This window comes from Macrobrachium rosenbergii, chromosome 54 (assembly GCF_040412425.1).
Source record: "Macrobrachium rosenbergii isolate ZJJX-2024 chromosome 54, ASM4041242v1, whole genome shotgun sequence".
In the NCBI taxonomy this organism is placed as follows: Eukaryota; Metazoa; Arthropoda; class Malacostraca; order Decapoda; family Palaemonidae; genus Macrobrachium; species Macrobrachium rosenbergii.
In genome coordinates, this window is record NC_089794.1 from 27,858,198 (window position 1) to 27,873,197 (window position 15,000).

At 36.7% G+C, this 15,000-nt stretch overlaps 1 protein-coding gene across 11 annotated transcripts in view; it reads right to left on the reverse strand.

Moving 5' to 3' along the window:
* Positions 1-15,000, reverse strand: part of LOC136834911 (ATP-sensitive inward rectifier potassium channel 12-like) — a 359,204-nt gene that overhangs the window by 50,488 nt on the left and 293,716 nt on the right. The window contains exons 1-3 of one of the 11 annotated variants that reach the window (XM_067097741.1): positions 13,477-13,654; positions 6,765-7,244; positions 6,141-6,628 (exon numbers count right to left, since the gene is read on the reverse strand). The exons of 8 other annotated variants lie outside the window; for them this stretch is intronic. In XM_067097741.1, the coding sequence (XP_066953842.1) occupies positions 6,141-6,541 (401 nt within the window). In that variant the 5' untranslated portion in view covers positions 6,542-6,628; positions 6,765-7,244; positions 13,477-13,654. Of the gene's footprint in view, positions 1-6,140; positions 7,305-13,476; positions 13,655-13,789; positions 13,991-15,000 lie in introns of those variants that run through there. 2 more of the 11 variants (XM_067097739.1, XM_067097740.1) reach the window with 2 other exon arrangements.

Below are 15,000 nucleotides of genomic sequence, written 5' to 3' on the forward strand. Positions count from 1 at the left end.
ATCCCTAGGGGTCGCGCCTCCCCTGGAAATTACTGACGCCCCCGAGGTTGAAAACCACTGTAATCTAAGTATTTACCTGGCATTCAACTTATCCCTTTTCAAGACCAACTTTCTTGAATATCTTCATGGCCAGGGAAGCCTCCCACCGAATCCCGAAGAAGACGTCCCCTCCTAGGTGAATGGGCCAATGCAGGAACATCCGAGGAATCAGGGACATGAAGAAGCTTTATCTCGGGATAAAGCTTCTTCTAAAACGCATTTAAAGATTCAAAATTCCGATGGGACTTGATCAAGGTCCTGGGTGGAGAACTTAACGTTTTGTTCAGTTTGGTTTTAGGGTGGTTGGTCCTAGTATGCGTTTTATGCACTCGGTTTTGGGATAATTGATTTCGAAATAAGTTTTATTCACTGGGTTTTAGGATAACTGATTCTCAAATACGTTTTATTTACTTGGTTTTAGGATAGAAGGTTTTAAAATACGTTTCATCCACTCAGTTTTACGGTAACTGATCCTATAATACGTTTCAATCACTCGGTTTTAGGATAGCCAAGCCTAAATTACGTTTTATTCACTGGGTTATGGATAATTGATCCAATAATACATTTCAATCACTCGATTTTAGAATTGCCAATCCTAAAATACGTTTCAATCACTCGATTTTGGGATAGCCAAGCCTAAAATACGTTTTATTCACTCGGTTATGGATAATTTGTCCAATAATACATTTCAATCACTCGATTTTAGAATAGCCAATCCTAAAATACGTTTCAATCACTCGATTTTAGGACAGCCAATCCTAAAATATACGTTTTATTCACTCGGTTGTAGAACTGCCGACGAGATCTGATTCCCGGGTCTTCAAGACGAGCATAAGATACGCTCGTTTCAATTTCCACTTTCAGCAACAAGAGAACGAACGGACAACGAGTCGGTTTATCTCGTTGGTTGACTCGTTTTTCCCCCTTCCGATGGCAATATCCATACGCATGCACGCACGCATGCAAGCAGAAACAAGCAAGCAAGCAAACACACACACACACACGGCTGGACCTATCATTCGCCTGTCCCCGGCTATCCAAGGTTACCGACTGTGGCCATTTGACCCTGCCCGTGAGGACACCGTGAAAGGGTGGGCAAGGGAAACACTTGGGTAGGTGGAGGGGGAGGGGAGGGAGAGGGGAGAGGGGGTAGGGGAGGGGGAGGGGGAACAGAGGGAGGCGGGATCTCTCTCTCTCTCTCTTTCTCTCTCTCCCACGACGAATTCATGAGGATGCATTTCACATGGGGACGATGTTGCCTTCCTCTCTCTCTCTCTCTATACAATGACCTCTCTCGATATGCCTACGGAGTGCCGTTGTTGCACGGAAGCTTGGTAAAAGAAGTGGTTGTTTTCTTGGCAGTTTAACAAATTTAACATTTTAAACACATGATTTGTTAGACGCAATGCGCGGTGACAATAATGATAGTAATAATACTAGGAATAATAATAATAAAAATAATAAAACTCTAACTAACAACAACAATAATAATAATAATAATAATAATAATAATAATAATAATAATAATAATAATAATAATAATAATAATCTCAACATCTTTCAATTTTCAGAGCCATCCATTTCATACCACAGGAAGTAAAAAATACGCCGAAGTTTCTTCGGCGCAACCGAGTTTTCTGTACATCGTATAATCAAGGCCACCGAAAACAGACCTTTCGGTGGTCTCGGTATAGTGCTGTGTGAGCCGCGGCCAATGAAACTTTAACCACGGCCCGCTGGTGGCCTATCCTATATCGTTGCCAGAGGCATGATTATGGCTAACTTTAACCTTGAATAAAATAAAAACTAGAGAGGCTAGAGGGCTGCAATTTGGTGTGTTTGATGACTGGAGGGTGGACGATCAACATACCAACCTGCAGCCCTCTAGCCTCAGTAGCCTTTAAGATCTGAGGGCGGACAGAAAAAGTACGGACGGACAGACAAAGCCGGCACAATAGTTTTCTTTTACAGAAAACTAAAAACACCGGGGAACCGTCATTCTTTAAGACCATGCGTACAGGTGTACTCTACAGTTACGTGTACACAGGTGTGTCCGAGACAGGTGTATCTACAGGTGTGTGTACCTGTGACTTCCCACAATCCTCAAATCACCAAAACTCCGAGCAGTGTCCGGTCGAGAGCACTCGAATTGATATCCAGACGAAAGTTAATCTCCCTCGGAGACGAGAAGCCACGTGGAACACGATGACAGGTGGGAGGGAGAATGACGCTTAAGTATTATTACTGGGAGTTCATGGAAAGGTTTGTAGTGTGTGTGTGTGTGTGTGTGTGTGTGTATGTTAGAAATATAGATACTGTATATATGTACATTTTATAAAATTTATATAATGTAAATATAAATAAATAATTTATATGTATATATAAATATAAAAATTCATATATATACATATACATGAGTATATATATTGTATATATATTTATATATACAAATATATTGTATATACATATTTATATTTATATACTATACATAAATATAATATACAGATACACATATGTTTATATATACATAAATGTTTGTGTATTATATATATATATATATATATATATATATTTATATTTGTGTATTTATATATACATATATATACATATACATATATAAATTTATACATATATATTTGTGTATATATATATATATATACATTATGGTATAAAAACAAATAAATCACACTAAAATAGTTTCAAAACAGAAAAATAAAGAAATCTCCAAAATCTCTTCCAGGCATCCAGAGGGTCAACATCCCCGCTAACCGGCCAACGGAGGGGGTTCCATCCGCGCATGCGCGCACGCACACACGCAAAGTCTCGTTGGCTCACGAACTGGAACGCACAAAATTACATTCCAAGAAATACGACAGACAAGAAATTGGTAAGAATTACCCATGTACTGCCGATAATTCCTAGGAATTCCGTGAGAATTCCGCCGGACTGTCACGAGATGTGAAGACTGACCCAGTTTCCTTAGTTTTGTTGGAGATGTAATGCAGTTCTTAGTACTTTTTTTAATTTTTATTTTGTATCACTTTAAGGGACTACGCAACTGAATATTTCTTCGTTCATCTGTGCAGTTTTTGACCATGGTATTTCTCTCTCTCTCTCTCATATATATATATATATATATATATATATATATATATATATATATATATATATATATATAATATATATATATATATATGTATATAAATAAACATACATACACACACAGACACACACACACACACACATATATATATATATATATATATATATATATATATATATATATATATATATATATATATATATATATATGAGAGAGAGAGAGAGAGAGAGAGAGAGAGAGAGAGAGAGAGAGAGAATATGGAGAAATATTATATATATATGTATATATATGCATATTATATGAATATATATGCACACATGCACATACACACACATACATTTATATATATATATATATATATATATATATATATATATATATATATATATATACATATACATATACATACTTGCACGTAGAAAAACAAGCGGCTAGCTGTTAAAAGCAAAAGCATGTAACGTATAGAAGCAAAAATGTTACGCTATAAACATTTCAACTGCCTAATGAAAACGGTTAATTGATGAAGCGTATTTATTCAGAGAGAGAGAGAGAGAGAGAGAGAGAGAGAGAGAGAGAGAGAGAGAGAGAGAGAGAGAGAGAGAGAGAGGTTGGCGTAAATACGAATCATATTTTTATGAAAAATCTTAAAATCCTGGAAAAAGGAAACTTTGTTTTATTTCTTTAAAAAAAATTTAAACTTTGTATTTTTACTAAAATTATTTGTAAAAATAATCAGCACTTTTATCTTTTGAGAGAACAATATAACTAAACTTCTCCATATATCAACAAGCATTCAAAAGTAAATAACGAGAAAATTATTAATAATATCACTAAGAGATAAAAAAAAAATTACAAATTAATAATTGCCGGGAAAAGGGAAATTTTTTTATTTCTTTAAAAAAAATTCTAATTTTGCATCTAAAACTATTTTCAAACATTCAAAAGTCAACAACAAGAAAATTATTAATAATACCATTAACAGATAAAAATGCGAATTAATAACTTCCAGGAAACAGGAATTTTATTTCTTTAAAAAAATTCTAATTTTGGATCTAAAATTACTTCCAAAAATAATTTTAGACACAGAGGTCAAATCATTTTTACCTTGTGAGAGAACAATAAATAAGACAAAACGTCTTCATGTGTCGACAAACATTAAAAGTAAACAAGAAAATCATTGAAAATATCATCATATAATAAAACAGAATAATAGCTGCATTTTCCTTCCTCAAAACATTCTGCTCAGCCTTCACTTCTAAATTATATTGAGGACAACGGAGGAACACTTACAATTTAGTTTTATTCGATGTAAAACGAGGATCGTCCTACAAAAGAATCTCTTACGTATTAAGGGACTCGATTCTCCGATCCTCGAGTGTCCTAAATCTCTCTCTCTCTCTCTCTCTCTCTCTCTCTCTCTCTCTCTCTCTCTCTCTCTCTCTCAGTGAAAAGCTGTGAAGAATGAAGCGCAGTGCCATCCACATTGCAGATGCAAGATTTACTGACCAAAACGAAGCTTTACGACGAATGAATATCGCCTTCTGCGTCTGGCATTTATTCATTCAAATATAAATGGAATCATAAACACACACACAATCATATATATATATATATATATATATATATATATATATATATATATATATATATATATATATATATATATATATATATATATATATGTATATATATATATATTCATATATATATATATATAATTATACATATCTATATATATAAATATATATATATATATATATAAATATATATATATATATATATATATATATATATATATATATATATATATATATATATATATGTATATGGAATTTTCACAGAACATTCCCATGTTAACACGAAAGTATTTGTAGAAGTCAAAAAATTCCTTCCACTGTTTTATGCAATACAGATAAATTTTTATATCACTATTTTGCTATTTTAAAGAAAATACCAGTTTGATAACGTAAAAGAAAAAAAATTCAAGCAAAAATCTGAAGTCTCACACGTAAATGAATTTCTTCTCTAACCTGTACTTCTGAAATTAATGTAATTCATGGTTTCTGTTTGAACAATAACAATGAACAACATTGTCCAAAGATACGTTAACTTAGGTTGCGATGGTGAGCTAGAGAATACCTTTACCCTTTATCCTTTAGCCCCGGGAGCATTTCCCCGAGATGTAACCGAGTACCAAGACCTTTCCCCGAATAAAGCGGGACGCCACATCTTAAAAACTAACAATAGAATTTTCTTGAAAATAATCTCATTATGTTTCCCACACCCAAATCACCCATTATGCATCAAAACCAACCTACCCTAACCCAACCCAACCTAACCTAACCTTGGGGCATGGCAAAAAAACCGGGGCTGGTGCAATACTAGCATACATCTCAGGAATTTGCGCCACGGGATTTCTAGAGTAAAGTGAAGACAAGTGACGCCCAGGGTATATTAGGTTAGGTTAGGATAATAAACTAGGACCCTAGCTTTCCCATAATTCCAGCCTCATGTACAATTCGAAGTCTTTCCCACTCGCCAGTGCTTTTCAGTTCTTTGAGGGCTGTAGCAAACTGCGAGAGCTGACGTACAGATATTACCTAGAGACGGAATGTCTACAAGAATTAAGGCTATTTTAATATACAATATCGTTCTCTTATTAAATGTAGCTTCTTCCATCCGTATGGTTCTATCTCTCTCGTTACCCAGAGGAGCAGTTGCTGTACTCGTTATATTTCCTACTTCCTATTATATTTCTCTTACTTCTTTCAAATGAACACCATATTCTTTGGAATCTTGAAATTCAAGTCAACGGCCTCTGTGGCGGGCTTGTTCCATATGAATAGGGTTCATCTTGTGAACAATAATAATAATATGCCTCTGTCAGTTTGCTCCATATGAATAAGGGTTCATCTTCTGAAAAATTACAGTAATATTATTATGCCTGAACAAGAGACCTACAGTACAGTGGTAAAGAATATCGCCTTGCATGACTTACTTGAGACACGACTCCTTACAGCACATCGCCAGCCTCTTGCAAAACCCCACTTTGGTCACCTGTCTTTTTGTCTCCAGGGGCTTCCTGCACACCGAAATGAGGGTATCAGGCGCGCCCAGCCTGTCTCCGACGGTCCTGGAAATATGGAGGGCATTCCTGCAGGTCGCGTGCCCGCTTCCAGCGAGGGGCACTCCCATTAAGCGAGCTGGCGGCTCTGAAATAGTAGAAAACCTGTTGGCTGGGGCGTAGTCCACTCCCGAGGTGCTGCTCGTCCGGCGCCTCCTGATTGGCTGAGGAGGATCCAATAGGAAGCAGTCCCATGCCCCGCTGTCTCGACTGTCCCCTCTGAGACGCACCAGCGTGTCTGCTGAGCTTCCAGGCGTTGGCTGGATTCTCTGCATCCTCTTCTTCTTCTCTTCCAGGTTCAGTATTCCAGGTCGGATCTTCAACCGGGAGTTATGGCGTTTGGCCGATGCGCTAAGAGGTACCTATCACAGTGCTATTTTGATCTTGTCCATTATATTATCTTTTCCAGCAGCTCTTCCAGACGATTCCTCTTTCCAGGTTCAGTATTCCAGGTCGGATCTTCAACCGAGTTATGGCTTGGCTGCCATTAAGAGGTACCTATCACAGCGCTATTTTGATCTTTTCCATTATATTATCTCTTCCAGCAGCTCTTCCAGACGATTCTTCTTTCCAGGTTCAGTATTCCAGGTCGGATCTTCAACCGGGAGTTATGGCGTTTGGCTGCTGCGTTAAGAGGTACCTATCACAGCGCTATTTTGATCTTTTCCATTATATTATCTCTTCCAGCAGCTCTTCCAGACGATTCTTCTTTCCAGGTTCAGTATTCCAGGTCCGATCTTCAACCGGAAGTTACGGCGCTTGACTTTTGCGTTAAACGGTGTATTATCACAGTGCTATTTTGATCATGTCCATTATATTATCTCTTCCAGCAGCTCTTCCAGGCAGATTTCCAGAAACTGTCCATAACTAAGCCACTCATATGACCTCTCTGCCCTCGACAGAGCGTTATTGCAGTATACCTTACATCGTGGAATCATTCACTATCACCTTCGATTGTTTATTTCCATTTGATCATTTCTGTGATCCAACAAACACAAGGAAGTCGCGGGGGAAGAATATAAACGTGAAAATATATCACTGGAGAAAAACAAAGGAAAGTTTCACGGGGAGGTTTATGTAAATCAAAACACCAGCACGCGATATTGTAATGTAATGGTTATGTTGTTCGTTCCGAAGTACGTTAGCCTAAAAGAAAGTCCAAACTGTTTCACATTCAAAAACTGAAAAGTTTCTTTTTTTTCTGTCTGTTTCGCTGCCTCTCTCTCTCTCTCTCTCTCTCTCTCTCTCTCTCTCTCTCTCTCTCTCTCTCTCTCTCGCACACTGGAAGAACTTGACAGCTTAAGCTCAAACTCACACTCTTTCACACACACACACACGTTTCACTGTCTGCCTCTCACTCTCTCTCTCATACACACACACACACACATATACACTCTCTCTCTCTCTCACACACACATACACAAATATACACATGCATGCCTCTCTTTTTCTCTCTCTCTCTCACAAACACACACACACACACATATGACCTTAGGTAACATCTATATTGACTGTCATGGTTGTTTCTCATGCACATATTCATGCGTATGTCAACTTAAATGATAGATTATTCTCTAAGTTCTATTTCATTTTTTTCTATTTTTTACTCTATCATAACTATAACAATACAAAAGGGCGAATTTGGGATGTAAAAAAAAAGAATATTAACAATCATTTGGTTCAGAATCCAACACAAAGCTAGACTTGATTGGTAGAGCTTTTGTTTGGGCCGGCTATAGGGATATCTCTATCTCTCTCTCTGATCAAAGTATGCAGAAACACGAATAAAGTCTGGCTGCTCTTGGATCAAGAGCTTGTGCTGGCGTAAGGCCACATTACTCTTGAAAAAAAAAACCATTGTGACGGAAAGATGCTAAAAGATGCCAAAAAGCCACAGTTCCTTTCTGAAGGTACTATTTTGGTCACTGCTCCTTTCAGCTACGGTAAATGTCCCTCCTTATCTCAGGTAACCAGGTAACACCCGTCAGGACACAATTTCCCACAAACTAAAATAATCACCAATCCTCTGATTGGGATATAACGGCTTTCTTTTTAAACACTGCCAAGCTTTGGAACTTTAATCCTTCATTTGTTTTCCTGGATTAGGCGATCTATTGCTTCCATTATGGATAAGACGGACTGGGCAATATGGCTTTCTTTCCATCTACTGCTAAGCATAGGAACTTCCCTCCTTCTTTTGTTTTCCCTGGATTAGGCAATCTATTGCTCCCATTACTGTTAAGACATACGAACATTTCTTTCTTAAGACTCGAAATCCGTCATCGATTGCAGTGCTCTTCTGAGAAGCAATCTCGCAAATTCTCAAAGTCGATTTCACGTTTCCTTGCTGTCGCCATGGAAGAAGAAGAAGAAGAAGAAGAAGAAGAAGAAGAAGAAGAAGAAGAAGAAGAAGAAGAAGAAGAAGAAGAAGAAGAGAAAAAGAAGAAGAAGAGGGCGAGGAGGAGAAGAAAGAGAAGGCGTAGAAGAAGATTTGAATTTTGGATTAAGCTGGAAGTCTCTCTCTCTCTCTCTCTCTCTCTCTCTCTCTCTCTCTCTCTCTCTCTCTCTCTGCTTTGATTTGAATATTCGTGTATATTGAAAATAGCTCAAAGGGTTCATTTTGTAATATGCTCATTTTTCTTGGAAAAGGTTGTGTAAGGTATTAGGTTGGCGCCATTTAAATTTGTATTTTTCTGCTCGAGCCAAAAGAGACGAGAAATTGCCTGGCAAGATTCACTGAACAGAATGCATATAATGTGAAGAGGGATTAAATATATATTTGTATATATATACACAGAATATATATATATACATATATATATATATGATATATATTTATATATAGTAGCTTTCCGAAGACTTCGGAAGACACATCAAGATTTTACATAGCCTTCAAATGTCCAGCTTTTTACCATTAAGATGATTAAGTCCTAATAATATCATTGTCATTTTCAGTAAATAATGACCATTACGATAATTAGGTATTAATAATTTGTCATTTGCAGTAGATAACATTTTGGGAGCTGTTATCTGATCCTTACTATTTTCCTTTATTATTTCCGGCATTTACTATCTCGCCCAAGGTTCCAATAACCTTCAGCCTGAGAGAGAGAGAGAGAGAGAGAGAGAGAGAGAGAGAGAGAGAGAGAGAGAGAGAGAGAGGAGAGGGGGGGACGGGGGTGGGGATTGTCTCTTCTCATCTCAAGCTGCCTTGAAGCACCAGCAAGGCCACCTCTTCTCATTGTTTCTTTAAGAGCCTTCGTTGCTGCCAAGCTATAAAAATTCTCAGCCTCATTCTGTCATCCAGGGAATCTCACAAAACCACCGCCATTCTTCAAGAGCGAGAGGGTGTGAGCTGTTCTTTGAGTCTGTCAGATTTCCTTTGCTTTATCGCAACGGTTTATTCTCCCCTTACTTTCCTTTATACTACTATTCTGTGCTATCCCATTCCAAGCCATGGTCTCTTTGCGTTGGCTTATAGCTTATTTTATGTTTCTGTGTGCGTATGTGTAAGATGTCAACTAATACGTGCGCACACACATACATATATACATATACATGTTTCATAAATGTATATATATTATATATATGTATATATATAATATGTATATACATACATACATATATATATATTTATATATATATTATATATATATATATATATATATATATATATATATATATATATATATATATATATATATATATATATATATATATAATATATATATATAAAACACACCTCTCCTACTCAGCACTCTCCTGTGTCCTCAGTCACCCTAGCAATTAGAGCCAAGCACTTTAGCTAACGTGAGAAGACTGTTACGGACCGCACGTAGGCCTACTGTACTTTTATCGCCTGGGGAAGGCCTATACACCCACCGCCCCCCTCTGCCTCCCTACCCTCCCCTTTCCCTACCTCTCTCTCTCTCTCTCTCTCCGTCAAAGGTGGACAAAGGTAGGTGCCACTCCCTAAATTAGGAATTCCTGCGTTCGCTCCGTAGCCAGATGGTAGTACGCTTAGTCACGCCGGGGTAATGCTGTTTGGGCGTACGGAATATATTGAGTATTTATATTTCTCTACAGCTAAATATATTTCTGCAATTATCTGTATGATATATATACTGAGTCTATACGCTTTTCTGAAGCAGAATAAATTTTTGCAGTTATCTATATGATATATATATATATATATATATATATATATATATATATATATATATATATATATATATATATATATATATATATATATATATGTATATGTATGTATATATACTAGGTGTATATACACTCCTCTAAAGTCGAATATATTTCTACAGTTGTCATTACGATATATATACTAATTCTATATGCTTCTCTAAAGCAGAATATATTTGCGTAGATATCTGTGATGAACATTTTAATGTGAGTGTTATTTGTCATCTCATAACAAATTGGTTTGAGTCTGCATATAGTAGCATGACCTTCCTCAGCGTGTGAAAGAAATTAATTTCACTGAATGTATTCTTATATTTCAGGGGGTGAGAGAGAAATATATTTGAATGAATTATATCGTTCGTTTGCCAGAAGAATGACACAACTCAAAAAAAATGTGTTGTTTGAGTTAAAGTTAAGTATATCTTAGTTTTACCAGACCACTGAGCTGATTAACAGCTCTCCTAGGGCTGGCCGGAAGGATTAGACTTATTTTACGCGGCTAAGAATCAATTGGTTACTTAGCAACGGGACCTACAGCTTATTGTGGAATCCGAACCACATCATAGCGAGAAATGAATTTCTATCACCAGAAATGATACCAGCAGATAGCCCGGTCTTTGTTCCGCATTGTGGCAAAAACGTCTTATTTGTGTTGTTACTAAGCGCTTGAAGGCATGCCATGTCACTATTGCACCATAGAGACTTGAGAGAGTTTTAAACTTTAAATTGCTTCTGAAAAATAGCAGTTTTTGCGTTAAGTCACTCTTCTGGCGAAAGAGCGATACTTTCCTTGAATATGGTTTGTTCCCTTGAATAATTTTTCATCTCAGGTTTTTTTTTTGTTTTTTTAAAGCTATATAAATAATAAAAATGTTAATAATGTTAATATTTTTATATTTACGATATTGAAATGTTAAAAGATGAAAGAATCATTGATAATACGATACCTCTGTAGCTTTGCTACCGTAACGAGATTCAGGTCTTTGTGTTTTTTTAAAGCTACAGAAATGATAAAAATGTATTGAAATAACGTTAATATTTTTATATTTATGATACTGAAATGTTAAAAAATTAACGAATCACTAATAATACGATATCTATAGCTTTGCTACTATAGCGACAGATATATATATATATATATATATATATATATATGTATATATATATATATATATATATATATATATATATATATATATATATTTTTAATTTCTTTAGAAATGAAAATCCTCAGTCACGCAAGAATAAAAAAAAAAAAAACTACAAATTTTACATAAATACATTAGTTTTTTTTTTTATTCTGTTTACACGTACGCCCGTCTTATAGCGAGTTTACGTAAAAATTATGCAGGATCTCTTTATAGTTTCCTTTATAGTCATCCTGAACTCTTTGAATTTCAAGAAAGCGGCAGCTTCCTGCACTTTGTGAAAGAAAACGGAAAGGTCAAGAGTTATCCTAAACTATTTAAATTTCAAGAAAGCGGCAGCTTCCTGCACGCTGTGAAAGAAAACGGAAACGATCAAGAGTAATGGGTAATCTCTCGTTGACACTTCTAGGAGTGTGTGTGTGTGTTTGTGTTTGTGAGTGTTTAAAAAAAAAAAGTCTTGGATATCACGTATTTCCTTGTTTTTTAAAACGACAAACCCATCATCAACTTTAGAATCCATATAACACCGAATAACAAGGAGAAACAAAGTGGCCACTTAATTGTCAGACGAATCCTGACATACGACCAGGAATCGATCCGACTCTGGCGCCATTAAAAAAAAAAAAACATTGATTTAACTTCCAGATCGAGACATTACTGCGTAGACTTCTTAATGGTGCATTCACATGAAAACCACTACATCGTTACGCATGCAGCCATCACGCAACTGACAGCCAAGCACATGCATTTTACATTCAGAAACATTCACGCGCGTGTACATTCAAGCACATTTGCATGCAGTTTTCGTTAATTTTATTTTAATTCTTAAATGATGTGTATTTCAGTACGTATTTACTTGTTTGTTAATTTCAAATTTTTTCACTTCATATTTATCTATACAAGCAATTTAGCGAATATAAGTAAGGGAGTTCTGATCAAAACTGACAAACCTGAACAGACATTACACACACAGCTTTCATACACGCATACTTAAATACATAATGACACGTCAAACACTCTCGTATGTATGAGTTCACTTACAAAGGTCATAAATAACCCATCCATGAAAAGTATATAAGGAACTTTTGTAATTTATATTGCGAGTGTGTATGAATGTATGTATGAATGCATGTACTTATGTATGTATGTATATAAGTTTGTATGCATATATGTATGTATGTGCATATAATATATATAGTTATATTTATATATAAATAATATATATACATATATGTGTGTATGAATGTATGTATGAATGCATGTACGTATGTATGTATGTATATGTGTATGTATATATAAAATAAAATTCTCTTATCTCTTAATCTATAGCCATAACCTTCAAGTGACTGACGCTATCAGATTTATGACAGGGTAAAACAGATTTTTAAAATGTCTTCAGCAAGATATAACACTCGACACACGAGGATATTTCAGCTGACTTTATGACGGTTATAAAAAAATTGTTAAATACACTTTCATGATAAATTTAGTCGTCAAAAATCAGAATTCATGGTATTTATTTCTTATGGGAAAATATACGCTTGTTTATATGCGTTTATATCACTAATTAAGCATAAATTGTAGAAATATAAATTCACTAAATTATTAGGCCTATCATAAGATGGAAGTTCACACGTATACATAAAGGAGACGTGGTTTTTCTAGTCATGAATGTCAATAAGCAACGTCTATAGTACTCAGGGTCCTATGCACAATGCGCTTTTAATCGTTAATTCTCAGTTTCAATATATTTTTCTTTAAACACTTAACAGTTCACGACAAACAGATTTGCACTCGACTTTTCAAACTTCAGAATCACTTTCGCACTAAGTAAGGCACTACAAAAATAAGTCAAAGATCACCTCAACGACGTCTAGAGAAGGTAAAGTAAACTTCACACCTTCTTCTACTTCCCTTCGACATAATATCATCAAGATGAGCGGAAAGGTCGCGCCGTGGGTTCGAAATTCTGCGCGTCCATTGAAGAAGAAGAAGCGCGACGATCGGCGACCAGGCTACACTCCATGTCTGCTATGTACTGCGGTCTGGTTCCATGGCTATATGATATCACTCCCTCCTTGCTCCCCAAACATGAAGACACACGCACACACACACACACACACAGGCTCAGACACAGCTATGCACATGCTTTCATGCTCATGAACAAAGTTATACCACTCGATGGAGGGTCAGAAACCGGAAGCATAACGAAGGAAAGGAAACCTGTAGGTTTTCCTTGATAGGGATAAAACGTTAAAAAGTGAGAAAGGGAAATAAGCTAAGGAAAAGGGGAATGAATTGGGGAGGGGTGAAGGGAGGATGTAAGGGGGGCCAAATGTTTGAGGGGATATATGGGCGCCCTCCCCTTCCTAGACTGGAAAAGGTTTATGGGCTCACCGTGGACGGCTGTTGTAAGGGTCGGGGTAGGGAGGAAGGCGGGAGGAGAAACTAGGGGGCGGGAACAGACAGTGAGTCATCGCACACGATGAGTAACAATAAATTCGTGTTCCTTCTCCATCTTCTACATAGGTAACAGGGGTAATAGGGAGGGGCTGGGGTTGGAATAAATTATTAATAGTAAAATAACGAAGGGAAGCGAGAACAATAGTCATGATAGTTAACTGCTATTGAACATCGGTCTAACTGACTTAGGGAAATTCCCTACGATAGTTTCCTTTACGGGGCGAGGTTGGGGGAAGGAGTCAAAGAAGGAACACAGCATCGGAGTCCACAAGAGGAGCAGGGGGCCAAGGGTGCATTCAGGAGGGAGAGGGGGAAATGAGGGAGGGTTTTAGGCAGGGAGGGGAGGGTTACAAAAGTCCCCCAAGGCCCAAGCAGCCAGACAGGAGGATTAAGCCGAAGTCAGTGGACTTCTAGCACGGCATGTGGTGGTAGAGTACAAACGAGGAAATTTAAATATATTATTCATTACGGTTTCCCTACTTCCCTCAGTTCAAAATCAATACTATTCAATTTTATTATAGATAAGCTGAAACTGAGTAGCAACTGATAGTGCAACGGACAAGAAACGAGACGACTCGTCAATTAAATCAGAATGACTACCCTTGTCGTAGCTTGCTGTAAATGAAATATTGATTTAAAAAGCATTGCTGTGAACTCTGCACAGCCAGTGGCTTAGACCGTTAAGACCGTTTGAACAGAAAACGGCAAATAACAGAGAGTGAAACCGTTAAATTCAAATCAACTCCAGTGCTTTCTTTCACTATTACAAGAAAATAAAACAATTATCTCTGCCTCTCAGATGCTCCAAATAAACCCTAAGTGGAATTTCCCGTAGCGTGTTACACGGGAGTCACCGCGCATGCGCGTGAGAGAGAGAGAACACACACCATCTAAAAAAAAAAATAAAAGTAAACATTTGGCGC